Source organism: Pongo pygmaeus, chromosome 7, assembly GCF_028885625.2.
Source record: "Pongo pygmaeus isolate AG05252 chromosome 7, NHGRI_mPonPyg2-v2.0_pri, whole genome shotgun sequence".
In the NCBI taxonomy this organism is placed as follows: domain Eukaryota; kingdom Metazoa; phylum Chordata; class Mammalia; order Primates; family Hominidae; genus Pongo; species Pongo pygmaeus.
This window is the reverse complement of record NC_072380.2, coordinates 28432742-28460121: the sequence shown is the minus strand read 5'-3', so window position 1 is coordinate 28460121 and position 27380 is coordinate 28432742. Positions and strand designations below refer to the sequence as shown.

Here is a 27380-nt window from a genome sequence, read left to right as displayed (position 1 = left end):
TCCCGAGTTCAAGTGATTCTCCTGTCTCAGCCTCCTGTGTAGCTGGGATTACAGGCATGTGCCACCATGCCTGGCTAATTTTGTATATCTTTAGTAGAGACGGGTTTCACCATGTTGGCCAGGCTGGTCTTGAACCCCTGACCTCATGATCCACCCTTCTCAGCCTCCCAAAGTGCTGGGATTATAGGCGTGAGCCACTGCGCCCAGCCTGCCCATCCTCCTTTCTACACAGCAGTGCCATGCGCTTTTTACCTCTGCCTCCCGGGAGCCGCAGCGCTGGTTGTGTGTGTGCAGAGTCTGCTTCTGTCACTTCACTTAAAAACATCAAACCAATTTATTAACCATTTGCTTAGTAGAAGTTTAATGGATAAATCGTTGTTTAAAACAATCAGTCAAAAAGAACAGCTCTTTTACAAACAAGTTATGGCAGTGGCGAGTCAAAACCCCAGGTTCAATTTCCTATTCCTTTCACCTGCCCCTAGAAGGGGCAAGAGGTGGGTGAGCAGGAGAGATGGGGCCATTGGAATGGTAGCTAGAGGAATTACAAAAATACACTCTGATGTAGCAACAGGGTTGTGGTGAAACATGCCAGGGGGCTGGGGAGGAACAATCAGACGGGGAGATTCTGGAGGCGAACGAAGCCTGCTGGATCTGCAGGCGCTCAGTGCCTTGGGGAAGAAGGAATCCTGATTCCCAGGCGGCAGGTCTGGGGCTGGACACATGCTGTTTGGGGGATCACCTGGACACCTGGGGAGACAGAAATGATTTAAAAATGGCAAACCTGATGGTTTTTCTGACCCTTTTCTATTCCCCCTAGAGATGGAAGCAGTGAAAGGGAGGCAAAGAAAAGCTATCAACCCAAAGAAATCGTTTCTAATGTAGCCAGAGGGGTCCTCAGCTCCTCTGCACATCTGCTCCCCCAGCCCCGGGTCTACTGGCAGGACTAATAGACTAAAGGGGAGGTCTGTGGGCTGTGACTCGATAGGCACAGTGCAAGCCCTCTCCCGGGGAACAGTTCTCGCTGGTATTTGGAGCCCATGTGAAATAGTGCCCTTGTTTTACAGTTCTTTTCTTTGCAAGTGCTCTTTGAGCCTGATGGCACTGATACCTGACCACGAATGAATGTGCTCAGTTTCCATTGTCTAGAAGGGTCAAAGCCTAAGGGTAGCAGAAAAGAGGAAGGCAGTATAGGGTCAGGGGAAAGGAAGGCAGACCCCCAAGACCAGCTGTGACAAGTTCTGTCTAGAGGTGGGCCTGCACCCCAACACCTTTCCTTCTTAGGACATCATTACACTTTCTGAATAGTGTCCTTTTTTTTTTGAGACGGAGTTTGGATCTTATCGCCCAGGCTGGAGTGCAATGTGCACGACCTTGGCTCACTGCAACCTCTGCCTCCTGGGTTCAAGCGATTCTCCTGCCTCAGCCTCCCAAATAGCTGGGACTAGAGGCACCCACCATGACGCGTGGCTAAGTGGCTAATTTTTGTATTTTTAGTAGAGATGGGGTTTCACCATGTTGGCCAGGCTGGTCTCAAACTTCTGACCTCAAGTGATCCACCTGCCTCGGCATCCCAAAGCGTTGGGATTACAGGCATGAGCTACTGTGCCCGGCCCTGAATAGGGTTCTTTATCCCATTCCAGTGTAAGGTGGCCCCACTTCTTCCCAGCCTTCTCCATGTCGATTAGTATTAGGTATCTTAGAAGTCAAGGACAGCATTGGTAACAAGAGTCCCCCAAGATGGAGACATCTCCATCATGTGTAGGGCAGGTTGGGGTGTGTGTATGTGGATGAAAACAAGGTTGAAGCTGGCTGTTATAGACTCATAAATATCCATATTGGAACTCACCAACTGTGCATGTTGGGGGAAAAGAAACAGAGAGATGGTTGCAGAAGGAGAAAGGAGAGTCATCAATAATACCCAAATGAGCTGGTTAATGTTTCCAGTTTCCATCCAGAACTTGACATTTGAGCAGAGCCACAGACAGAAGCTCCTTACCGGTTTTGTTTCAGTGCCTCTCAGTTGGAAGCATAATAGAAGATTAGAAAAACCAATTGCCTGGATAGAGGCTCAAATCATTTTTTTAAAAATAAATGGATTCCTGTTAATGGGCCTGATTTTCAACTGTGTTTAGGTAAAGAACATTGCCATCGTTCAGAATTAGACATGAGCTTCAGTGTCCCTGAAGAGCCACTTTAAAGAAGAATGTCTTTAAGATTTGAAAGAATTCAACCCATGCTACTTCTGAATGATTTACTGTTAGGTGCTGTGCAGATACGTGTTAGAAAGAAATAGGAGGCTTGTGAAGGATCCAAGAGTGAGTACGACTTCAAAAGCCGTGCAGGTTAATTTGGGGCCTTTGGAGATGAGTCATCCTGCTAAAATAAACACATCAGCTTTCTCTTCACAACTTAATACACGTGTCCATATTTGGTAACAGGCCTGTGGTGAACATGCTAGCCTACCTGCAAAGGGGCCGTCTCCATGCTAAAGTGTGGGCACCAAACATTAGCACATGTACTGATATATTGTCAAGGAAGGTTATTAGTGACACGGCTACCTCTGACACATGGGACGCAACATAAAATAGCACATGCAGACATTTTTCTCTTATGCTCGGACTCAGGGAAAAGCCCCACTTGGGGAATGTTTTGGGGTGATTTTGATGATCTGACTGGTTCTTTGTGTTAGGACAATGATACAGTTTAGAAGTTTGTCCTCTTCCAATTTCATGTTGAGATGTGATCCCCAATGTTGGAGGTGGGCCTAGTGGGTGGTGTTTGGGTCATGGGGGTGGATCCTTCAGGAATGCCTTGGTGCCCACCCTATGGTAGTGAGTTCATGGGAGATCTGGTTGTTAAAGAGGCTGGGACCTCCCCTTTACCCTCTCTTGCCCCCTCTTGCCATGTGGCACGCCAGCTCCCCTTGCCTTCTGCCATGAGTAAAAGCTCCCCGAGGGCCTCACCAGAAGCAGATACGGGTGCCATGCTTCTTGTATAGACTGCAGAACGTGAGCCAAATAAACTTTGTTTATAAAGTACCCAGCCTCAGGTATTCCTTTGTAGCAATGCAAAATGGATGAATCCGGCAAGTTTCTTAGCTATTTAAGGAGACGTATGGGACTCTGCAGATGATCATATTCCCATATACAAATTAAGGCACATAGCCTTGATGGTTGGGACTTTCCTAAATCTTCAGAAAATTCTACTGTGCTAGGTTGCCAATGCCACTCAAAGTGATGTATTGGTTGATATCCTAAGGAAAGTTGGGTTTTGAATGAACAGGCAATCAATTAGGGTCTTTGATGTATATTATTAGACATGTGGACTTGTATAAGGTGCCTGTGGGGATAGGAACAGAGCAGAAGAAAGAACAAGGAAGAAAGAGAGGAATAAAAGCAAGCAAACAAAACCAAAACAAAAATGGCACGCTGGAAAGAAGCGAAATGGAGGAAAGAAGATGAACCCCTTTAGTCCATATTCTAGTAGCTACTAGATCCATTGGACCAAATTCTCCACATCTTGCTCAGTAATGATACTGCTGACCACAAGGAATCAGTCCCTCTCTGGCAAGGTGGCAGGATGGACAAATGGCTTGTGGAAGGAGGAAGAGCAGAAACCACAACTCCTTATCTTAACAGGAACTCTTTGGCCAGGTAAAATGGGAAACTTAATGTTTCCATGGAGCCAGGCACTCTGACAGCTGGGGAAAGGAGAGGGGATAGGCAAGCCGTCTTTGAAGATGAAATAGCATCGTCATAGCTGTGGTAATCGGACTCTGCTAATGGCTAAGAGTAGGTCCCACTCTTGGTGTTTAGAGAGACAATCTCGAGGAAAGGTGAGCTGACTGGTTGCTGTGGCAACCGGGTGGGCTCATTGGTCCACTTAACTGTCCCCATAGTAACTAAGCTCCTGGGGAGTGATAGGAATTAGTTATCTTAACATACTACTATTATCCCCATGGTAACCAGTCTCTAGCCAGAAGTGGTCAGCTTCAAGGTGCAATCTTAGGAAAATCTTTGCTGCCTAGAGAAAGGGTGGGCTGGACTACTTGCGGGGTGTGTGTGTGTGGTGGGGGGGTGGGTGGGGCGGGAGGATGAATGTGCTTCTAGGCCTGGGAGCAAGGCTAAGACAGTTGGTGTGTGAGGTCGCTCCTTGCCCCCAGCTTATTGGTGCCCAACTCACTCATGGGTTGCAGTGGCCGGTACAGCTGGGAGGAGCGCCCCTTCCGGCTACACATTACCATTCTGGTGCAGGGTGCGCCGGCGCTGGCTGGACTGCATGCTCAGGACCAAGTACTGCCTCATAAACTCACTGAACCGCTTCTGATTGGCCAACTTCCGGGCCGACTTCCGGGCCCCGGTGAAGCCCCCAAATCTCTTCTGCAGCTGCTTCTGCTCCATCTCACCAGCCTCCTCCATGCCAGGCTCGGGCTCTTCCTGCTCCTGGAACAGGCTCCGGACTCGGGGCATTCGCCGCAGATGCTGCATCTCCGAAGCTCTCGGCTGGTAGAGAGCAGCCGCCACATGCTCTGGGGCGGCAGGGCTGAGCTGCCAAGAGCTCCTGGCCATGACCTTGGTGCATGGAGTCCAGAGGGGGCTGGGGAAGGCCTTCTCTTCACACTCGAGGATGCACACCTGCAAAGATACGGGTGAGAGGAGGGGAGAAGGAACAAGGACCTCTGTTAATCCAGGGCGAGGGAGGAGATCCGGCCCACTGCACCAGTGCAAGTGCTTCTGAAGCATCTAATTTATCAAGTAACGTGGAGCAGTTTTACACAGGTTTTTAGGTTTGTAGAATTTCAGAATTGGAAACAAACAGAGAATCATCTGACCCTGCTCCATCATTTTACAAAGAAACCAGGGCTCAGAGAGGTGAGCGTAACTTAACCTCTGGTGTCACAGCACGTTAACATAGGAAGTTAACACAGGGTAAATGCGCCCAACACCGTACCCTGTTACATCTTTAGTCAGGTTTTTGGAGCCAAGCACAGCTCATGACCATCACCCATAAAGAATTTTATTTTGTTCTCTCCTCAGGCTTGTGGAAGGTCATATGGGTTAAAGAAATTGGGGATGTGAAAGTATGTAGTCAAATCTGCAGGTTTATTTTAAGGTCACCATGTAAAGATCTACCTAGGTGTTGTTAATTTTTCATCCCGCGTACAGCAGTCGTCACTATCTGTGTATCATTTATAGCAAATGGGGGTCAAGACCCTGTGGGGTGTAAGCAGGCCAGACGTGCGGGGCTGAACCTGTGATCCAGTTCCAGGTGGGGGGAGAGATGCCATCATCAGACCTGAGCCCAGCAGACCCGCCCGGCTCCTAGGAACACTCTGCTCTGCCTCTCCTGCCAACCCTGACTTCTAGCCACCAGCTGGACCACGATGTTTCTCCACCCCCTCTTGGCTGGTTCTGACCTTGGGCCCCCACCTCCCACATTCTTGGTTCTGATTGGGTCTCCTGGAAGCCTCTGCCCCCAGCTTTTCTTCCTATTTGCTGTTTTGGCTTCACCCCTAATTTCAGTCCAGGTTTCTGGCCTTAGCCAGCTGGAAACCCCACTTCAACCTGACCTTACTGCTGTGAGTCAGTAGGCAGAGCCCCTCATCATAGCATGGAGCTCCTGCCTGGCTTCCAGGTCACCTTCTGGGGCAGAGGCTGCAACTGGCCCGTATTCATCTCCCCTTCTCCTTATGCACAGAACACTGTTTTATTCCTAAAGGCAACATATATGTTTCCCAAGCTTCCTTGGAGCCATAAGTAGCTGAGAGCATAAAAATGGAAGTGTAGGCCGGGCACGGTGGCGCACACCTGTAATCTCAGCACTTTGGGAGGCCGAGGCGGGTGGATCATGAGGTCAGGAGATCGAGACCATCCTGGCTAACATGGTGAAACCCCGCCTCTACTAAAAATACAAAAAAAAAAAAAAAAAAAAAATTAGCTGGGCGTGGTGGCGGGCGCCTGTAGTCCCAGCTACTCAGGTGGCTGAAGCAGGAGAATGGTGTGAACCTGGGAGGCAGAGCTTGCAGTGAACCGAGATCGTGCCACTGCACTCCACACTGGGCGACAGAACGAGACTCCATCTCAAAAAAAAAAAAAAAAAAAAGGAAACGTAATCCCAGAACTTTGGGAGGCCAAAGCAGGCGGATCACTTGAGGCCGGGAGTTTGAGACCAGCCTCACCAACATGGCAAAAACCCATCTCTGCTAAAAATACAAAAATTAGACGGGTGTGGTGGTGGGTGCCTGTAATCCCAGCTACTGGGGAGGCTAAAGCAAAAGAATTGCTTGAACCTGGGAGGCGGAGGTTGCGGTGAGCTATCATGTCACTGCACTCCAGCCTGGGTGACAGAGTGAGACTTTGCCTAAAAAAAAAAAAGAAGTGATCAGGCATCAGGTGGGGTTTCCAAGAAAGTAGGAGACTGACTTAAGTGGGAGGAACATCCCGTTTTCCTCTTCCTCCAACTTTCTGCTTGGAATGTGGACATTTGGGCTGACATTGTGTTTGCCATCTAGAAACCATGCAGCCACTCAGAGGATGGGAGTCATGGGCTAGAAGCTGCCGACTGGCAGAGAAGAGAGAGGAGACTGGAGCTGCCACCGCAGCCCTGGGCTGTTCCCATCTCACTCCTTGTGAGGAACTGAATCTATTGATTTCAGCCACTGTCACTTTAGGTGTTTGTTACTAGCAGGTGAATTTCATTCTTATCTGATACACTTGTTCTTCTGCTTGACCTCTCAGTCCCTATCTCTGAGTGGCACCTCACTCCCCAGTTGACTCAGATTTCAAACCCTGGGCATATCTTTTCCTCCCCTCTTACCGCCCCCATCCTGCCAGTCTACAGTTCTGCCCCTCCTCCCACTCCCTCTACCACCGCCTAAGTGCCTCTTAGGTGAAGTGGGTCCCTAACTGATCTCCGCATCTCTGGTCTTTGCCACTGTCATCAATGTGGTACCCCTGGCAGGATACCCTTCCTGAAGAGTAGCTAATTATGTCATTACTTTGCCCACAGCTGTCTAATTGTTTATCATATCCATAAAACAGCTCCAAACTCTTGAGCAGAGCATTCAAATCCCTCTACCACCTAGTCCAGCCCACTATCTAGGTCTTACTTCCAATTCTTCATCACACACCCCTTGAAGCCTATGAGGCTGTTCCTAGTGCCTTAAACACTGCAAAGCTCCTCGCACCCGCATGCCTTTCTCTCTGTCCCTCGGATGCAATGACCTCCTTGCATCCTTCCATCCATCCTTTGGGACCCAGACAAGTTCCAGTGCTGCCCCTCTCTGATACCTTCTAGTTCCCTGGCAAGAATCGCTCTCTCCTGCCTCTGTCTTCCCACAGAACTTTGTATTCCTCTTGTGGAAATTTTAATGCTTTATGTCATTAAATTGCCACACCTTCTAAGGCAGAATATGACAAGTTAGGGACCACATCTTACTCATGTGTGAATCCCTTGCAGGAATCTTCTCCTTCCAGTAAAGAGTAGGGTTTCAGTAGAGGTTTGTTGAGCTGAGATGAATTAATCAAGAAGTCACTTTATATTTAGCTAAGAGTATAAAAGAAGGGAATGAAAAGAGGTGAGAAAAAGTCCCTGGAAGAACAGGGGTTGCAGCTAGTTGCAACCAGGACTGGGACGCCCCTAGTGCTTAGCATGCACACAGTTGCAGCAGCTCCTGTCACCCTGCTGCCACCCTTTGCTTATCTGATTACTCATCTGTGCCATTAGTCCAGGATTCCAGGATTCTTTTATTCTTTTTTTTTTTTCTTTGGAGACAGAGCCCACACCTGGTCTAAAGGGTCCCACACCTGGATGTGAGTCTCAATCATCTGCAGAGCTTTTAAAAACACAGAATTTCGGCAAGGCGCAGTGGCTCATGCCTGTAATCCCAGCACTTTGGGAGGCTGAGGCGGGTAGATCATCTGAGGTTGGGAGTTTGAGACCAGCCAGACCAACATGGAGAAACCCCGTCTCTACTAAAAATACAAAAAACTAGCCAGGCCTTGTGGTGCATGCCTGTAATCCCAGCTACTTGGGAGGCTGAGGCAGGAGAATCGCTTCAACCTGGGAGGCGGAGGTTGTGGTGAACCGAGAATGCACCACTGCACTCCAGCCTGGGCAACAAGAGTGAAACTCCGACTCAAAAAAAAAACAAAACAGAATTTCAAGACTCAACTAAATCTCTGAAGAATAGAAGCAGGGATTAAAACTTATTTTTACAAAGGAATTAAAAACTTAATTTTACAAAGCTTAGGTAATTCCGATATTTGCCTGGGTTTGCAAATCATGAATATAATTCAACCTTTGCATTTTATGATGTGGTTGAGTAATGTGTCCAAAACAACAGGGTTAGATAACAGCATAACCTAAACAAGAACTCAAAGATGCCTTGCGGCCCAGTCCAAGACATCTACTCAGCTACCTCTGTGTGCTTGCAATATAAATTGGTGGCAATTCATGCAAGAAGAAGGATTCTATGAGACCAAGAGCTGAGGTTTGAATGGGAGTATTGCCCATGTTCCAATGGACTGGAGGGGACAGACAGGGACTGTCTGACAGGAGTGTTCCTTTCCTTCCCTGGTAGAGTTTCCAAGAAGCAACCTGTCCAAGTCCACCTATTAGTCACAGAAGGTGACACTGGCCCCTAGTGATGCTCAAGCCATGGTTTTTCTGAGCATGCCTTTTTCATTTAGCTTTTGCTTAGAGATGCTTAACACATGGAACCTAGTTGCTGACAGAATGACCTCAGCAGGGAGATGAAGGGAACTACTTTTTCACACCTGCAATGTTACTGATTATAAAAAATGATAGGTAACTTCCCTAGATAGGCAGGGCTGCCTTAAGAACAATGGAGTTGCAAACTTCTGGAGTTTTCTATAAAAATTGCTACTGTGCTGGGCGTGGTGGCTCCTGCCTATAATCCCAGTACTTTAGGAGGCCAAGGAGGGAGGCGCCTTTGAGCCCAGGAGTTTGAGAGCAGCCTGGGTGACATAGGGAGACCTCATCTCTACAAAAATAAAAATGTTAGTGGGGTGTGGTGGTGCATGCCTACAGTTCCAGCTACGTGGGAGGCTGAGGTGGGAGGATTGCTTGGGCCTGGGAAGTCAAGGCTGCAGTGAGTTGAGATTGCTCTACTGCACTCTAGCCTTGGTGACAGAACGGGACTGTCTCAAAGAAAAAAAAAATGCTACTGGAGTTTGTTAGAATGCAAATTTTTAGCCCAAAGCATTGGAGATTCTGATCCACTAAGTCAAGGGTGGGGCCCAGAAATTTGTATTTTTAGCAACAGCTCAGGTGATTCTGAGGCTGGATGATACCTGGAGAAATCCTGTTTTGGAACTTGCTCTGAGGAGGAAGAAGCCATCACGGAACACGGTGGTTAAAGACTCCTACAGAGAAAGAGTCACCTGGGTCTGTACTTAGCCTGCTCCTGAAATACTTGGAAGAAAACCAGCTAGAATCAATGTGTAGTATATTCTTTCAGATCAGAATCCTGTTGAGTTAGTACTCTACAGGAGTGGATCTCAACTGGGAGTGATTTTGCCCACTAAGGGGCCATTTGGCAATCTCTGGAGACATTGTTGGTTGTCAGAACTGGCGAGTGTGTGTGTGTGTGTGTGTGTTACTGGCACCTAGAGGCCAGGGATGCCACTAAACATCCTAAAGTGCCCAGGACAACCCCCACAACAAATAATTCCCCAGTCAAAAGTGCCCATAGTGGCAAGTTTGAGAAACTCTGCTCTACAAAGTCAACAGGGATGCAGAGAATTGTGGCTAGCACTGGGAAAGTCATAGAAGGGTAGAGTGAGGGAGCTGGATCTGACTTTTGAGCACGCTTGGTCCAATCCTTGCAGAATAGTCGCCCCAAACTGCTTGTTGAATTGTTCTGCTCCGTCGGTTTACGGAAACAAGTGGAAGAGTTGTTAAACCTGGAGGTGCTTAGATCTTCTGTGAGCCCCTGGGTTTCTAAGCCCAGATGGTAATTAGATTTTGTGTCAGTCAGAGAAAATGAAATTGTGTGATCAAACCAGATGCCACAGTCCATATTCAGACTTGATGCACTGTTAGATAAATTAGATGCTAATAAAATCATCTCAACTCTTGATTTAGGAGAGGGTTTGGGGCAAATAGGAGGAAGCTAAATTCACAACAGCATTTGTAGCACCAGATGGGCATAGGAGCTTAATGCCTGACCCTCTGGTGTGGGGAACTCACCAGCCTTTTTCCAGAGATGGGTTAATGGCTTATTAAGTGAGCTGGACACGTTTTGGCAGCCCACGCTGATGGCATTGCTATATTAAGCCAGAATGCGTATGGGCATCTGGAGTCTCAGATGGCTGCCAAATTGATCTGTAAACCTGGGCTTATGGGGAAAGTGAGCAAATGGCCATTTGGGTGTCTGGGCTCAAAGATTAGAGTACAAAGTGGGAAACAGGCATATGAACCCATTGGGGATGAAAGGAGCAGCTCACAAAGGTGGTCAAGTTTCTGCCACTAAAGAGTCACACCACTTCTGACCAAGAGACATTTGGGAGCTCTTTGCTTTGTGAGGTCCTGCTAGAATATCTGAGGACAAATACAGCAGATGAGCATAGAAGACAAACATATAAGGAACTCCTACTGCCAGTCACCTCATTAGAATTTTCGTTTCATGAAGATAGAAAGAACTACCAGAAGGTAGCTTGTTTTCAGTAGAATTTTAGGGAATTTTATTGATTGATTGAGACAGAGTCTTACTTTGTCCCCCAGGCTGGAGTGCAGTAGCATGATCTCAGCTCACTGAAACCTCTGCCTTTCGAGTTTAAGTGATTCTTCTGCCTCAGCCTCCTGAGTAGCTGGGATTACAGCACCACCATGCCCAGCTAATTTTTGTATTTTTAGTAGAGACAGGGTTTCGCCTTGTTGGTCAGGCTGGTCTAGAACTCCTGGCCTCAAGTGATCCACCTGCCTCGGCCTCCCAAAATGCTGGGATTACAGGTGTGAGCCACTGCACCAGGCCAAATTTTAGGGAGTTGGAAATAAATTTCCCCACACTCTTTCTTGGGGATTGGTTGCCTTATTTTTGTCTCTAAAACAACTCAGTGAATCCAGTTTTTTCTCCTTGAGCTGATGAAGTAAGTACCATTCACAATCAGGTTAAAGACCAGGACGTTGCAATGGGTTTGGGTGTGAGTCGTTTACCAATAAAAATTATAGTCTAACAACAAGCAGCCATACTCAGTCTACTAGGAGCAGAAATAAAAAGTTTCTTGATGAAGCCAAGGATCCAGAGGACCCTGGGAATAGCTCAGGATTATGTAATTTGGTGGAGGGACTGGGGAAGTGACCTTTGCTGAAATATGAGTCCCCTGATCATTCACAGAATGGACATAGTCAAGGGCTGCCAGATTTGGAAATGGGATTTGAGTGCCTACATTCTAGGCATTTCATTAAACCTAAACATAGGTTAAAAGTGAATACAAACTAGAAAAAAAACAAGCAGGCAGCCACATCCTCCGGGGGGGTTAGTGAGCACTGTGAAGGTGATAGTCCCCCATTGTGAGGCTTTTACGGGTCCATTTTCTGACTTGTTTCAAAGAAGTAGAGCTGATAATGTTGTCTAGACCCCAGATACTTAAGATGCTATGGAGAGATGCAGACATGCTCCAAATTTTTGAGTCTCTGAAAGATGGAAACGTAAAACCTTTACAGAGACTGCAGCAGATGTGCCTATTAGGAGACTAATGGTCTTAGAATCTTCCAATTTCCGTGGGATGGGATGTGTTTATTGAGCTATGCTCTGTGCCACACACTGTGCTGTGTGCTGGAATACCCAGATCCATCAGTAAAGAAAGCTCACTCCATATGGGGAGAGAGAGTCCTGCAGATACGACTAACAATCAGAACATGAGGAAGGAGGGCCCACTCCACTGGGGTGGGTGGAGAATCAGTGCAGTGTTCTCTTACCAAGGGACACTTGATCTGGGATTTGAAGTGCGAGTGGGATTTATGGATGGGGGAGGAGGCTGTGGCAGGCACAATGGCAGGGCAGGAAGAGAAGGCAGGATTTCTGGGAACTGTGGAAAGTGATTGGGAACACGGGTCTGGAGCCCAGGTGAGAGGAGGTCAGGAGGGTGCCTCTAGGAGTTTTCTGCAGCCTGGAGGGAGCAGAAGGCCTGGGATGTATGGGTGGGTTCTCAGAGGGAGGTGAAAAGCAGAGAATCTTGGTGATCCTTTATGTGTAGGGGGTGGGGAGAGGACAAGGAACCAACACAGTAGCTAGAGTGAGGAAGAGAATGAGGCTCATGGACCGAGACAGGGCTGGGGTTCCTGAAGGAGGGAATCATCAGCAGGGTAGGAGCTCAGAGAGAAACATGGTGGATGAGTAAGAGGAGACATTTACTGTAATCACTTAACAGAGGGCCAACTGTAGACTATATTCATGGAAAGTAATAATGTTAATAACATGTGAAATTGATCCTGGTATAATATAGTAAGTGAATTGGTTAACTGGAGATGCCCTGGGTAGTTATGACTGGTTGGAAAATGGGCTTGAAAACCACTGAGCCCAAGAGCTTGGTGCTTTGGGTCTGCTGGATTTTATCTCCTCCTCTGTTACCTGGAGGTGGGAGACACCAGGGTGTGTTAGTCTCCCTGAAAATACTCGGTTCTACATTTGTACATTTGCCTTAAGGAACTGTGGTGCTTCCGGTTGTTTTGAAAGGTTAAGGGGTTTAAAAGATGGCATTTTTTGAAGGAAGTTATTTGACTATAAAGTAAAAAACAATTGAGCTCTACTGGATTTAATATGAGAGGAGTAACTATCTGGACTGAAATGTAGATAGTTGACAAAGCAGTTTATTTAATGAAGAAAAAGTTAATACTGGATTTGCACCTTAAGTTGGAAATTTAAAATATAGGAGAGCATTTTAGTACTAAGGGGTTCACTGTTGAATTATCTGCAATATCAAAAATAAAGAGCACAGGCCGGGCATGGTGGCTCACGCCTGTAATCCCAGCACTTTGGGAGGCTGAGGTGGGTGGATCACGAGGTCATGAGGTCGAGACCATCCTAACATGGTGAAACCCCGTCTCTACAAAAAATACAAAAAAAAAAAAAAATAGCCGGGTGTGGTGGCGGGCGCCTTAGTCCCAGCTACTCGGGAGGCTGAGGCAGGAGAATGGTGTGACCCCGGGAGGCAGAGCTTGTGGTGAGCCGAGGTCACGCCACTGCACTCCAGCCTGGGCGACAGAGCGAGACTCTGTCTCAAAAAAATAAATAAATAAATAAATAAAATAAAATAAAGGGCACATACGTGTTCAGTGGTTAAACAAATTACACGGTCCTTCTGTATCCACAGGGGATTGGTTTCAGGATACTAAATTTGCAGATGCTCAAGTCCCTTATATAAAATGGCTATGCGGCCGGGCATGATGGCTCATACCTGTAATCCCAGCACTTTGGGAGGACAAGGTGGGTGGATCACTTGAGGTCAGGAGTTCAAGACCAGCCTGGCCAATGTGGTGAAACCCATCTCTACTAAAAATATAAAAAATAGCGGGGCGTGGTGGTGGGCGTCTGTAATCCCAGCTACTTGGGAGGCTGAGGCAGAAGAACTGCTTGAACCCGGGAGGTGGAGGTTGCAGTGAACTGAGATCGCACCACTGCACTCCAGCCTGAGTGACAGAGTGAGACTCTGTCTCAAAAAATATAAATAAATAAAAATAAAAATAATCAATAAAATGGCTATGCACATCCTCCTGTATACCTTAAATCATCTCTGGATTACTTATAATACTTAATATAATGTAAATGCTATGTAAATAGTTGTTATGCTATATTGCTTTATTTGTATTATTTTTTATTGATGTATTAGTATTTTTTATTTTTTTCTGAATATTTTCTATCCATGGTTAGTTGAATCCTTGAATGTGAAACCTGTAGATACCAAGGGCCAACTGTAGACTATACTCATGGAAAGAAATAATAACATGGGAAATTTATCCTGGTATAATATAGTAAGTGAAAAAAAGTAGGATTCTTTCTCTGACTGGTGTAATTAAGGGGGATTTAAATTTCTCTTGTTTTATACTTTTCTGAATTTGCCAAACTCTCTGAAATGAGTAACATTATTTTAATCCTGGGAATGACCTGGCATCACAGGCAGGGCTCTTCCTGCAGGTGGTAAGGTGGAAAGATTGTAAGGTTCTGGGTCAGAAGAGCAGCTCCTGTCTGATCTGTTTCCTATGGGCCATGTAGTGCTGGGCAAGTCCTGTGAGCTGTGGGAGAGGCCTTGGCTTCTCACTCAGAGTCTGCTCTGGAGTAGGGAGGGAGGAGGTAGTCAGGGAGGAGGACAGCCTCTCTGCCTGGCCTTGGGGACCTACCTCCAGGTCGAAGCTGTCCAGGGCTGGGTGGAGCTTCTCTTGGCATGTGAGACAGTCCCTCTGACAACTGCTGAACACACTGGAGAAGAGGCTGAGCAGCAGCAGGTCACAAAGCAGGACTTTCATGGTGCAGGAGCAGGAAGCAGGTGCTGGAACATACAGGAAGCATGGCAATGAGTACAGCCATTCTTGGGAGGCTGCTCAGGGCCAGAGACCCTAACCCAGAGAATGCAGGAAAGACACTTCTCTGCTGTCTCCGGCAGGACGGCACTAGGGGCCCGCGATTCACTTTGCAGGGGTGTAAATTGTCAAGGCCATAGGCGACCCGGCCTATCACCTAGTCTCAGTGTTCACACACAGGCTTGTTAGTGTCTGGGTTCCTGGGTTAGTCCTGGGTGGCAGGACACCCCTGTGATTCCTGCCACCTGGCTGGCCTCGACACCACACAGGCACTTTTGGGAGCAGCTGTGTGGTGGCAGAGACAGCTTTCTTGGGAGCTAAAGGCATCGCTTTGCAGTTTACCAGCATGTGACATTAAATCAACCACTTTGAGCCTCAGTTTTCATAGCCCATAAAAGGGGAACAGTGGCACCTGCCTTATCACAGGCCTATTGTGAAGATGAAATGAGATCTGTAAGGGGAGTTTTGCAAAGTGCTGTGCAAAAGTAAGATGAGTAAAATACGACATTTATTAATGACTCAAGTGCTTCCTTTCATCCTCCTGGCCTTCCCTGCTGCAGCCAGGAATGCCCCCAATCCCCTTATGCCCCGAATTCTCTCTTCCAGTTGCTTGCCTCTTATCCCTGTTAGATGTGAGCTAGTGCTATGGTCTATCTCTGTCTCCCTAAAATTCCTATGTTGAAATCCTAACCTCCAAGGTGATGGTATTAAGAGATGGGATCTTTGGGCCAGGCACAGTGGCTCATGCCTGTAATCCCAGCACTTTGGGAGGCCAGGGCAGGTGGATCACTAGAGGTCAGGAGTTCAAGGCCAGCCTGGCCAACATCATGGCAAAACCCTGTCTTTACTAAAAATACAAATATATATATATATATATATATATATATATATATATATCTGGGTGTGGTGGTACACACTTGTAATCCTAGCTACTTGGGGGGCTGAAGCAAGAGGATTGCATGAACCTCGGAGGTGGAGGTTGCAGTGAGCCGAGATCGTGCCATTGCACGCCAGCCTGGTTGACAGAGCGAGACTCTGTCTCAAAAAAAAAAAAAAAAAAAAGAGAGAGAGAGAGAGATGGAACCTTTGGGAGATGATGAGATCATAAGACTAGAGCCCTTATGAATGGGATTAGTGCCCTTATAAAAGAGGCCCCAGAGAGCTAGCTAGTCCCTTCCACCACTTGAGGACACAGCAAGAAGGCAACATCTGAGAACCGGGAAATAGACCTTCACCAGACACTGAATCTGCAGGCACCTTGATCTCAAACTTCCCAGCCTCTAGGACTGTGAAAAAGTTGTTTCTGTTGTTGGCAGGGCACAGTGGCTCATGCCTGTAATCCCAGCACTTTGGGAGGCTGAGGCAGGTGGATCACTAGAGGTCAGGAGTTCAAGACCAGCCTGGCCAACATGGTGAAACCTCATCTCTACTAAAAATACAAAAATTAGCCAGAAATTGCTTGAACCCAGGAGGCGGAGGTTGCAGTGGTCCAAGATCACACCGCTGCACTCCAGCCTGGGTGACAGAGCGAGACTCCATCTCAAAAAAAAAAAAAAAAAAGATATTTCTGTTGTTTATAAGCCACCCAGTGTACGCTCTTTTGTTACAGTAGCCTGGACAGACTAAGACAGTTGGCTTCCCGAGCAAAGGGCCATGTTATTCACCTTGCCATTCCAGGCCAAGCACAGGCCCTGGCATGTGGAACTTGCTATTTAAAATCGAACGAAGAAACTATTCTAAGATAGTAGCTCCAAGGATTGGTTGATTAGATCAGTGGTTTGCAGTCTTATGTAGGATTGCCTGAAAGGTGTGCAGTTTTCACTGTTTCTCCTTGAAACTTATCTTTTGATCAAGGCTTCTGAATCTGAAAGATGCTTCCCTGGACTGTATCATTTTGGGTCCCTGTAGAACCACCTTTAAGTAGAGGATTAAATGGAAAAGGAACAAAGCACTTTCTAGAAATGTAAATGTTCTTGACTGAAGTCGCAGGGGCATATCCATTTGCCAAAACCCATTGAGTTGTACATTTACATTCTGTGCATTTCACTGTATGCAGTTCCCTTAATAAAGAGTTCAGTCTAGAAAACCAAAAATGACTGCCTTTATTGCTTTTTCTTCAGATGATATTGAGGAACTGTAGAAGGTCTTGCTACTCCAATGCACCCTGCAGACCAGCTGGAATCTTGTTAGAAATGCAGATTCTTGGGCCTCACCCCAGAACCACTGAATCAGGATCTGCCTGTCTTTTTGTTTTTGTTTTTGTTTTGAGACAGAGTCTCAATCTCAGTTCAGTGGCACAGTTCAGTGGCACAATCTCAGTTCACTGCAACCACCACCTCCCTGGTTCAAGAGATTCTCATGCCACAGCCTCCCTAGTGGCTGGGATTACAGGCACATGCCACAACACCTGGCTAATTTTTGTATTTTTAGTGGAGACAGGGTTTCACCATGTTGGCCAAGCTGGTCTCGAACTCCTGACCTTGTGATCTGCCCGCTTCATCCTCCCAAAGTGCTGGGATTACAGGCATATGCTACCAGGTCCCGCTAATTTTTTGTAAGGATACGCATTTTTAGCAAGATTCCCAGGTGACTTGTATCCATGCCAAAGTTTGGGAAGTGCTGGTATGAGAAGGACGTGAACAAAGGAGGGATCTGCAGCTGAGCTCACCCCAGTTCTTCTTGTGCATCATCAAAGCATTTCATACCCAGAGGATGATGACTACTGGGGTGCTCAGTAAGTGTTTGTTAAATCAATGAATTGACTTTTTGTTTGTTTGAGACGGTCTCGCTCTGTTGCCCAGGATGGTGTGCAGTGATGCAATCACGGCTCACTGAAGCCTTGAACTCCTGGGCGCAAGCAATCCTCCCACCTCAGCCTCCCAAGTAGCTGGGAGGATTGTTTGAGCCCAGGCTGCTTGGTTAGTTTTTAAAGTTTTAGCAGAAATGAGGTCTCGCCATGTTGCCTAGGCTGATCTCGAACTCCTGGCCTCAAGTGTTCCTCCCACCTTAGCTTCCCAAAGTGCTGGGATTACAGGCATAAGTCACTGCACCTGGCCAATGAATTCACATTTGAGACGGGTTTTGAAACAAATAATGAACACAGTGTCTACATAAATGACTGTATCACAAATGCATTTGAAATGAATTTTTCTTCTCTATCCCAAGGACCAGGGCTTTAGTTGAGATTTATTGCCTTGGTTATTGTAATAGCCTCCTAATTAGTCCACCTAATGATCTGGCTTCCCCCCAAGCCATCTCCAATCTGATGATGTCACCTTATATTTAAACTAATTTTATAACCTTGTTGCTGTCAGGAGGAGCTCCAAGGACTTAGCACCGACCAACTCCTGCCTCATCTCCTGACACCTAACCTCGCATAGCCTCTAGTCTCAGCCAATCATGTGTAGCTCCCAACTCTATCAGGCTCTTAATGTCTCTCTTTTTTTTTTTTTTTTTTTTTTGAGACAGAGTCTCACTCTGTCGCCCAGGCTGGAGTGCAGTGGCGCGATCTCAGCTCACTGCAACCTCCGCCTCCTAAGTTCAAGTGATTCTCATGCCTCAGCCTCCTGAGTAGCAGGATTACAGGTGCACACCACCACATCCAGCTAATTTTTGTGTTTTTAGTAGAGACGGGGCTTCACCATGTTGGCCAGGCTGGTCTTGAACTCCTCACCTCAAGTGATCTGCCTGCCTCGGCCTCCCAAAGTGCTGGGATTACAGACATGAGCCACTGTGCCTGGCTTCTTAATGTCTTTTTATCTTGGCACTTACTGTTCCCTCTGCCCAGAATATCCTTCTCCAACTCATCCTTCACACACACCTCTAGCATCATCCCTTCTGGGAAGCCATGTCCACCCCCTGGTCTGAGTTAGATCAGTCTCCTCTGCTGCCCTGGCATCTGGAAGAGCACATCATAGTGGGAGGCCAGCAAGCCTCGGGGGCCCCATCTATCAACACAGGCACAACAGACCCATGCTGCAGAGTGGCGGTGATGTGTGCTTTCTCATCTGCTAATGACTACAGACTGCCTGCTTCCGATCACAGCTCTGAAGCTTGCTAGCTGTACTTGATTTCTCATTTCCTCATCTGCAAAAATGGGATGAAATTAGTACCTATCTCAGAGGATGATTAGTGGGTTAATGTTTGTAAGCAATTAAAATAGCACTGACAGGCAATAAGAATATATACGAAAGGAAAAGAAGGAAAGAACCTGGCATGCAGCATTGACTCTAACACTCTTTTTTATTTTTTCAGACGGTGTTTCACTCTGTTGCCCAGGCTGGAGTACAGTGGCACAACCTTGGCTCACTGCAACCTCCACCTCCCAGGTTCAAGCAATTCTCTTGCCTCAGCCTCCTGAGTAGCTGGGACTACAGGAGTGCACCACCACGCCCAGCCAATTTTTGTATTATTAGTAGAGATGGGTTTCACCATGTTGGCCAAGCTGGTCTCGAACTCCTGACCTCAGGTGATCCACCTGATTCGGCGTCCCCAAGTGCTGGGATTACAGACATGAGCCACCATGCCTGGCCTTACATTTCTCATTCTACTAAGTTTCCGTCTTTCTAGACATTTTTGTAGAATTTGTTCCAAACAGCGTGGCTGTGCCCTCTACAGCCACATGGTGGCAGTGGCTATACGTCACAGAAGAAAGGGACGGGAGGAGAAAAGGAGCCGTTTCCTTTCCTTCCTAATGTGAGGTTGTAATACAGAATGTGTGCATAGGCTGAGCTGACAAGCTGTGACAGATGTTAGCAAAATGCTCTCTGGCTGAGGTTTTTCATGAACTTCATTAACTGGGGCAACTTGCACATTCAGGAAATGTTGGCTGGTTTGACTGATGTTTGCCATCTCAAAATCTGGGTAAATGGGATTTAGGGGCGAGGTGTAAAAGGAAGATGAGCTTCTGGGACACGTAGTGCATGCTCCATTTGATAGTCTTCCTGCAGGTGAAATGTGAGGCCCTGCGGCTTGGCACTTGGGGAGACCTTGTTGAGTGTCCTTGGCTCTAGCCAGGACCTCCCTGTGGGTCAGAGGCACATCTACCTTTCAGACTCCAACCTCCCGACCCTTCTTTGTCTCCCCTCACTTTTAACAATTGACTCCACTGATTATTTGAGGAGCCGTCCATACTCAATGCTGTCCATTCCCCCGTGCAATTCACGAATCCGCAAAGTGGAGATGACCACATAGTTCCATCCACCCTACAGGTGGCTTGCAAGCTTTAAAATGAGATTAATGTCGGTGAAAACTCAAAATTATGTAAACATCATTATAAAAGAGACAGCATTCTGTATTTTCTCATACACCTCCCAACACCTACTACAACTGTGTTCTAGGTTAAATCAGATTTTGAACTTTGAAAACTCAGTAGATGTTTTTCATTTGTAAGAAGTCTTGACTATATCTACATGCTGGATGATGTTCTGTATTTAAATGGAGATGAGTACTTAGTTAACTCACGAGTTATATTTGTGTTTAAACCTTACACTGTGGACCTGTGTGACTGCGGACAAGTCCTGAGATGGTCAGTCGTTTCAACTACAAAGTGGGGATAATAACAGGTTTGTTGTTACATTGATGCTGAAACTTTATACTTTGTATTGGTGGGACTGTGTGCAAATTATTTCACTTCTGTGAGCCTCAGTCTTCTCAACTGTGAAATGGGAATAGTGACAGGTTGTTGCTATTTTTATACAACCATAGCAAACATCAGTAAATAAAAAGTTACCTGAGTAGGTTGAATTTTACACGGCTTGTATTTCACTTGGTGAGCCAAGCTCAGCTAATACTTCTATGTGGCAATACTATATTCTGGGCGTCTCATATTGAATAAAGAAATGTTGAATTGCCTTTTCTTTTGGTAATGACACCTCATAAATTTAATTGTGCCTTGCTGTTTATAAAGATAAAATACCACTATGGCTTGGCCTTAATCGATTTGCATGTAATCTTGCTTCCAAGGGCAATATAATTAGTTGCTTATCTGTTTGGAGAATCACATATGCAGGTTTAGTTGAAGCTGGACCCTAATTGAGTTTTGTCTTATGACCTATTCGAAGTCCTGTAATTTTGATGCTGCCAGCAGAGAAGAGAAGAGGGGACTGCTTTTGCTAGAGGCAGATACACCTCCATCCTTTTCATCGACCACATGTAGAGAATATTCTTGACAGGTTACCAAAAAATTTTATATTCATATATTATACAACCCTATAATCTAGGGTTAATATCAACCCACCTTTTTAAGATGAACATAAACTCTTAGAGGTTAAGCAATTTGACTAGGATCATCCAGTTTATAAGTAGCAGAGCCAGGACTTAAACTCAGGTGTGTTGACTCCAAATCGTGTGTTCTGGGAAACCATCAACTTTACACACTGTTTCTGCTTTTGGAAGGTTGCCAAATTCTGATGGCATTTCATTGCGGTGGAATCTATTTGCATTTCATAGCAATCATGTTACTACTATGACTTTAGAGCACTATGAGCCAGGCTTTGCGCTAATTGCTTTATAAGCATCACCCTATGGGGTAAGTGTTTTCATCCCCATTTTATAGTTGAGCAGATTGAGGCTTGAGGAGCTGATATAACTTGAAATGGCAGAGCTGGGACTCATGTCTGATCCTGTCCGTCAGTGATCCCTGCAGCTGTCTTCGTGTAGGGCTTCCTCTTGTGCTGAAGTCTGCACTCCCTGTCTGATGACAACCTTTTTATTTACTTTTTATTTTTTGGAGATGGAGTCTCGCTGTGCTGCCCAGGCTGGAGTTCAGTGGCGCTATCTCGGCTTACTGCAACCTCTGCCTCCTGGGTTCAAATTATTCTCCTGCCTCAGCCTCCTGAGTAGCTGGGATTACAGGTGCCCGCCACCAGGCCTGGCTAATTTTTTTTGTATTTTTAGTAGAGACGGGGTTTCACCATGTTGGTCAGGCTGGTCTCAAACTCCTGACCTCAAATGATCCTCCCGCCTCAGCCTCCCTAAGGTGCTGGGATTACAGGCACGAGCCACTGTGCCCAGGCTGATGACAACCTCTTTATCGTTGCTTCTTTCCAGTTCACACAGGGATCCTTCATTGCGCACTAGCTGCATGTCCATCAGAAGATAGGTGGGTCTTCCCGATGCCCCATTTCTTAGACCCAAGCAGACAAGACTCCTACAATGGAGCTTGTGCTTGTTTACCAGCTATTATGGAGAGAGGCTGCTTTAGTTTCTTTTCCTCTTCTGGCTGATACAATTACACTTCAAGTGTCTCTGCTCTGATCTAAATTTCCACCTGGAAAGAGGGGGACAGCATAGAGGAGGTGGAGGAAAGAACAATTGCCCAGCCCAGCACAGGTCAAGCATTCCCCAGGCTGGGGAGAAATGAACGCGCAAGAGCTGTGCTCAGAAACAAGAGTCCTGGCTTCTAGTCTGGCTCTGTCGTTACCTGTGGGATTGTAAGCGAGACCTTCTCTCTCTCTGGGCCTCAGCTTTTCCCTCTATAAGAAGAGGCAGTTAGATGAGATGGTTAATATTCTTTGATTTTATAAATGGCCAGATATTTGTCCTTTCCTGGAAGTGAGAAAGGAGGGAAGAAGGGAAGAGGAAAAGGAGATGAAGGCTTCATGGGGGAAGTAGCTTCCGGGCAGCATGAGGAAAGCCATAGAAAGAGTGTGGAGGGGAAAAAGACACACGTTAAGGGCTGCTGCAGGTGGGAAGGTAGCCCTCAACTCCCATCCTCCTGGTTCTGGGCCACACTCCCACATACACTGGCAACGTAATTTAAGTAGATTTTGGAAAGCTTTTATTTACTTTTAGCTGGGTGTATTGGCATGCATCTGCAATCCCAGCAACTTAGGACGCTTGAGCCCAGGAGTTTGAGACCAGCTTGGGGAACATAGTAAGACCCCTAGCTCTACAAAAAAAAAAAAATTTAGCTAGGTGTGGTGGTGCACATCTGTAGTCTTAGCTACTCAGAAGGCTGAGGCAGGAGGATAGCTTGAGCCCAGGAGGTTGAGTCCGAAGTGAGCTATGAGTGTGCCACTGCACTCCAGCGTGGGTGACAGAGTGAGACCTTGTCTGTAAACAACAACAACAAAAAAAGACCAGCCTGGGCAATATAGCAAGACCTCCAACTCAAAAAGAAAGAAAGAAAAGCTTTTATTTACTTTTATGTAATAAAATCATTAAGTGTTCTTTTCTAAAATATTGGGAAACACAGAGAAACAGCAATGAATCTAGGACAACAATCTTCAAACTTCTTTTTTTTTTTTTTTTTTTTGAGACAGAGTCTCGCTCTGTCGCCCAGGCTGGAGTGCAGTAGCGCAATCTCGGTTCACTGCAAGCTCCACCTCCCAGGTTCACGCCATTCTCCTGCCTCAGCCTCCCGAGTAGCTGGGATTACAGGCGCCTGCCACCACGCCCAAATAATTTTTTTTTGTATTTTTAGTAGAGACGGGGTTTCACCATGTTAGCCAGGATGGTCTCAATCTCCTGACCTTGTGATCTGCCCACCTCGGCCTCCCAAAGTGCTGGGATTACAGGCATGAGCCACTGTGCCCGGCCAAACTTCTTTAACTTTGTACCCCTAGCAGTCGATTTTTAGTACACATTCCTAATTTATTTATAAGTTACATACATTATAAAATCCACTAAAGTGCAAATTAAGAAAGGTAAGATAAAAACAAAAGTCTCAATCTCCTGAAGCCCCTTGTGAGTTTGGAGGAAGCCAGAGCTCTGGCCGCCCTGTGCTCCTGGCACTTGCTCTGTGTGGCTCCTATCAGGAACTCCACACATGTTCCTTGGCCAAATGAATGAAAGGATGAATGGGGAAGGAGGGTGGGGGAAGATTGCAGGCCAGTGTGGAAAGAGAGGAGGTTGGATCCGAGCCATTGTGGGATGGCAGAGCTGGGGTGCACGGTGAGGCATGCTATCTACTCCACCTGCCAGGCTGGGCCCCCGGGCTGATGATTTTGTGCTTCTGCAATGTTGAAGCAGCTGCCAGTATTTTGAGAAAAAAAAAAAAAAAAAACAACAAAACAAAACAAAAACAAAAAAACCCCACAGGATCATGGAAAATTGAGACTGAAACTAATTGTAGCCTATCCAGGGAGATGCCCAGAAAACTGGCTTGCCCCTGAAATCGATGTGCTCCAAATCTCACGACTAGTTTGTGATTAGATGGAAAGCTTTATGTTCGATTGTGGGATTTAAATAAAGGCGTTTAGAAAATCCAGTTTGCTTCATGACTGCCCAGCAATTCAAGCCACTACCAGCCATTCATTGTCAGGACGGCTCCTGTTTTCTGAGAAGGGCCCATCCCTTTCCTAAGATATCTGAGGAGTAGCTCCATCCAGACTCGGAATGCAAGATATTTCAAAGCTTCCTTCGTGGGCTTTGGGAGCTGTGGAGCTGGATGGGGAAATGAGGGATCACTGAACCGTGTCAGTGCAAGTAGAGAACGCTCACCTGAAACTTCCCATTCCTACCCGTGTGCATATGTGTGCATGTGTATTAGCATGAAATAAGCATGTAGACAAGCTTAGCTCACTGCCTGGCACAGAGTGGGTTTCAAGAAATGTTAATTCCTTTGCCCTCCTTTTATGTGTTTGACCTGGCTGCTGCCTCCCTCTTCAAAGCCCTTGACCCATCCAAATTCCACCTGCCTTCTCACTTGGTAGAATCCCAGGAATGCCTGGAGGAAGTGCTCCTTCTCCCGAATTCTTCTAGCACTTGCTCTCTGGATTATGCGATTTAGGACTGAATTACACCCAGCCTTGCATGGTCCTCTAATTGTTTCTCATGTTTGTGTTATATCTCTCCTCTACCCCCGACCCCACTATGAGTTCATAAGCACCCCTGACCGTAACGGGGAGATGAACTGGAGCCACAATGGCTTGGCTCAGTCCTGACCCTGCCATGTACTGAATAAATCATTTAATCTCTCAGCTTCAGTTTCCCCAACTGCAACACCGAGATAATGGCACCACCTCACAGGGCTGTTGCTGGGATAATAGGTGTGAAAGCGCCTAAATCGTTGTACAAATGTAAAGTGCTGTTATTATCACCTCTGCTGAATCTACTAGAGCCCCTGCAAGCCTCCCTGCTTGGTGGAGTGTAGACGATAACTACCTGATTGATTGAATACAGAATAGATTAGTGACAGCTCCTGTCACTGGCTCCAGGGAGCACAGGTTTGAGCCTAATCTTGCAATCACTCCCTTCATTGACAATGCAAACTCGCCTGCATTTTACAAATCCCTAAGTACTCTCAGCCTTCAGCTGATAAAGCAGGGGCTGCTGCCCTGTGGGCAACAAAACTGCACCCTCAAAATGACCCGAGGCTGTGCCACAGCGCCCTCGCCAGGCAGCACCAGGCGGCACATGGAGATGTAAAAGCTGCTGCTTTTACTGAGGTGGTGATGGTTGGGGATGGGTTTTCCAGGAACCCTCCCCTGCAGAAGACTCAGCGAGCCCAAAGGAGCACGAATCCTTTTTGTTAAAGGTAACACAGCCTCAGTGTACGCTTGTAGAATATTTCCCTGCCACACTTTACAAATGAGAAAAAAAGAGGGTGCATGCAGTAGCCACCCACAAGCAGCGAAAAAGAGCAGTATTTGCTTTGGGAGGTTTTGATAAGAAGCCAGGCAGTTACTTTTCCCATCTATGTTGAAAACTCTGGTTTGGGCTTGCTGGCGAATGCCGTGCAAAGCTCATCTTTTGTTAGTCGGCCGAACAATGTTATTGGTTATAATTGGGGCAATTATGGGCTGCTTGAGGAAGCTAAACACAGATGTTTAAGCGCAGGATCGGGGTATTCAAGTCCAAAGCAGCTTGCTTTAAATAGTCCATTTCCCGAATCATCCTGCCTTACTTGAAATTCCCCCAGAACTTGCCCATGTTCAGAGCGAGACTGGGGGAGGAGGGGCTGGGTAGTGAAGCCGGGGAAGCAAGACTCGAGGGAGAGAGATGCACAAAGAGACGAGAAGAAAGAAGGTGGCTGAGAGAGCCTCGAGAGTTGGGATGCGGTGACTATGAACGGAGTATCCTGCGTGACCTGGGCAAAGACCTTCAGGTGGGCAGGGGGAGAGAGATACCAAGCAAGGGAAGAGCCCTCTAAATGAATGGGGTTCTGGGAGACCAAGGTCATGCCCTTAGAAATGCTCTCTGGAATTCACACGCCGTGGCGCTCAGCAGTGTGTGTATACAGGTGAAGCACACTCCCCAGATCTGGTGCTTCCCCATTATTTGTAGCAATTTCTGCTGGGGGCAGAAGGGAGAAGGGCTCCCTCCGGATTAAAAACTCCCATCTGGATGGCATCAAGTTCAGTGATAGGCGGAGAAGCAGCCTGCACACCGCATCGGAGAGGAAGCCGCTGAGAGAAAACCCTCATGAGGGGGCCAGGGGCTTCCTGGGGGCCGCCCCGTGGAAGGGAAGCCCCCTCCCAAGTGCCTGCCCCTCCCCTGACCTCACTCCTCCAGCAGCCTCCTCTCGACACAGAGCAACAACCATGTAGGGGCCACAGCTGGGGAAGCAAAACTTTTCCTCATTTCCAAGTTCCCCTCTTTCTGCTTCTGCGTCTGTGTGAGGTTAAAAAAGAGACTCAGCCCTCCCCCGTTCCCCACCATCCAAGCGCTACAAAGGAAATGAATGAAGAAACCATCTCGCAAGAGGCCAGCAGCATCCACACTGGACAAAGGAGAGAGGCCGAGGAGCCAGCCCCTGGTGGCCCTGCCCTCCCGGAGCTCCACGCAGTTAGTCCAGTTAGTCGCGGTCGGGCTGGGGGCCCTGTGCAGTTGCCTACCTGAGAGCTGTCAGTCCCCGGCTCCCTCCGATGGATGCGAGGCTCGGTTCCGCTGTCTCAGCCACACCAGCATATATATCCTCTCCCCCACGCACAGCCCTCCCCTTCCCTGCCCACCTCCATGACACATACACACACTGACCCCCTTCAGCAACCAAACAGCAGAACCTGCAAGCCTTCCTGGCTGTTCCCTTCCCCCGTCTCTGCCATCAACCTGTGACATCCCCACCTCCCCATCAATCCATTCTCAAGCCTGCTTCACCTGGACTCTGTTCAGCCAGGATCCCACAGCTGCCTTCCCTGTGCTTCCAGAGTCTCTGTGAGGACTGATGGGGAGCTCTGGCAAGTCAGAAAAGAAGCCTCCTGGTGACAGTGATGAGGCAGACCCCAAATCCTGGAGTCTCCTTGAGCAACCTTTTTGCCTGAGGAGTGAAGAATAGGAGGCAGGCAGAAGGGAGGGGAGCTCACGCCAAGCTCCCACCGGCACGGAGGAGCCCAGGGCTGAGCTAAGCCAAGCCCCAACCTAATGTCACTGCCCCTAACTAGGCCACTCAAGAGGTGGCTGTACCTGCCCTGGGCCAGGTCAGGAGGCATTTCCACAGGTGCCCACAGCATGGTGCAATGGAGAATGCTGAGACTCGAGGCTCAGATGGAAGTGTCTGAAATTCGGCTGTACAGTCAGAGCAAGGCACATCTCTTTGTGAACCTCAAGTCCTCGTTCCGGAAAATGAGTCTAATACTGCCCAGGATGGTTGTGAGTAGAAAAAGGAGATTCTGTTTGAATCTACAACACACGAGGCCCTTAATGAATGTGCTGCATCCTCCCTCTCCTCTCAGCCCACTTTTCACACTGATTAGTACCACCTGGATGTAGAAATCCCATATCAGTGTCTGGTGTCACAACAGAGAGCTTTTAAACCTTCTGCACCTTAGGGCATCACTACCAAGGGCCCTGGAGGCTCAGAAGCTCTGGAAGCTTCCCTGTCCCTTACTGCAGAGCCTCTTTGTCTTCTACAGCTGCCGGGGGTTGTGGGCTGCAGGAAGGGAGCTCACAGGCTG

The 27380-nt window shown here is 47.3% G+C and overlaps 1 protein-coding gene across 3 annotated transcripts; it reads right to left on the bottom strand.

Moving 5' to 3' along the window:
• Positions 1-339: 339 nt before the first annotated feature.
• PNOC (prepronociceptin) lies at positions 340-26628 on the bottom strand. Of its 3 annotated transcripts, none has more exons than XM_063669458.1 (4): positions 26584-26628; positions 14362-14510; positions 4241-4634; positions 340-747 (listed from the first exon to the last, which is right to left on the bottom strand). In XM_063669458.1, exons 2-4 carry the CDS (start codon positions 14485-14487, stop codon positions 662-664), a joined length of 606 nt encoding a protein of 201 aa, XP_063525528.1. In that variant the 5' UTR covers positions 14488-14510; positions 26584-26628; the 3' UTR covers positions 340-661. The 3 variants fall into 3 exon arrangements, with proteins under 3 accessions (XP_063525528.1, XP_063525527.1, XP_054354796.1); XM_063669457.1 differs by lacking the exon at positions 26584-26628 and adding an exon at positions 26322-26437; XM_054498821.2 differs by lacking the exons at positions 340-747; positions 26584-26628 and adding an exon at positions 26322-26437 and having other exon boundaries at positions 4186-4634.
• Between the last annotated feature and the right edge of the window lie 752 nt (positions 26629-27380).

Excerpts from the sequence above, each read along its gene's own strand:
- PNOC (XM_063669458.1), bottom strand. The coding sequence starts at position 14,487 with ATGAAAGTCCTGCTTTGTGACCTGCTGCTGCTCAGCCTCTTCTCCAGT. Across the intron at positions 4,635-14,361 it reads TGGACAGCTTCGACCTGGAG|GTGTGCATCCTCGAGTGTGA; the intron begins GTAGGTCCCCAA and ends GTATCTTTGCAG. Across the intron at positions 748-4,240 it reads GCGCACCCTGCACCAGAATG|GTGTCCAGGTGATCCCCCAA; the intron begins GTAATGTGTAGC and ends CTGTCTCCCCAG.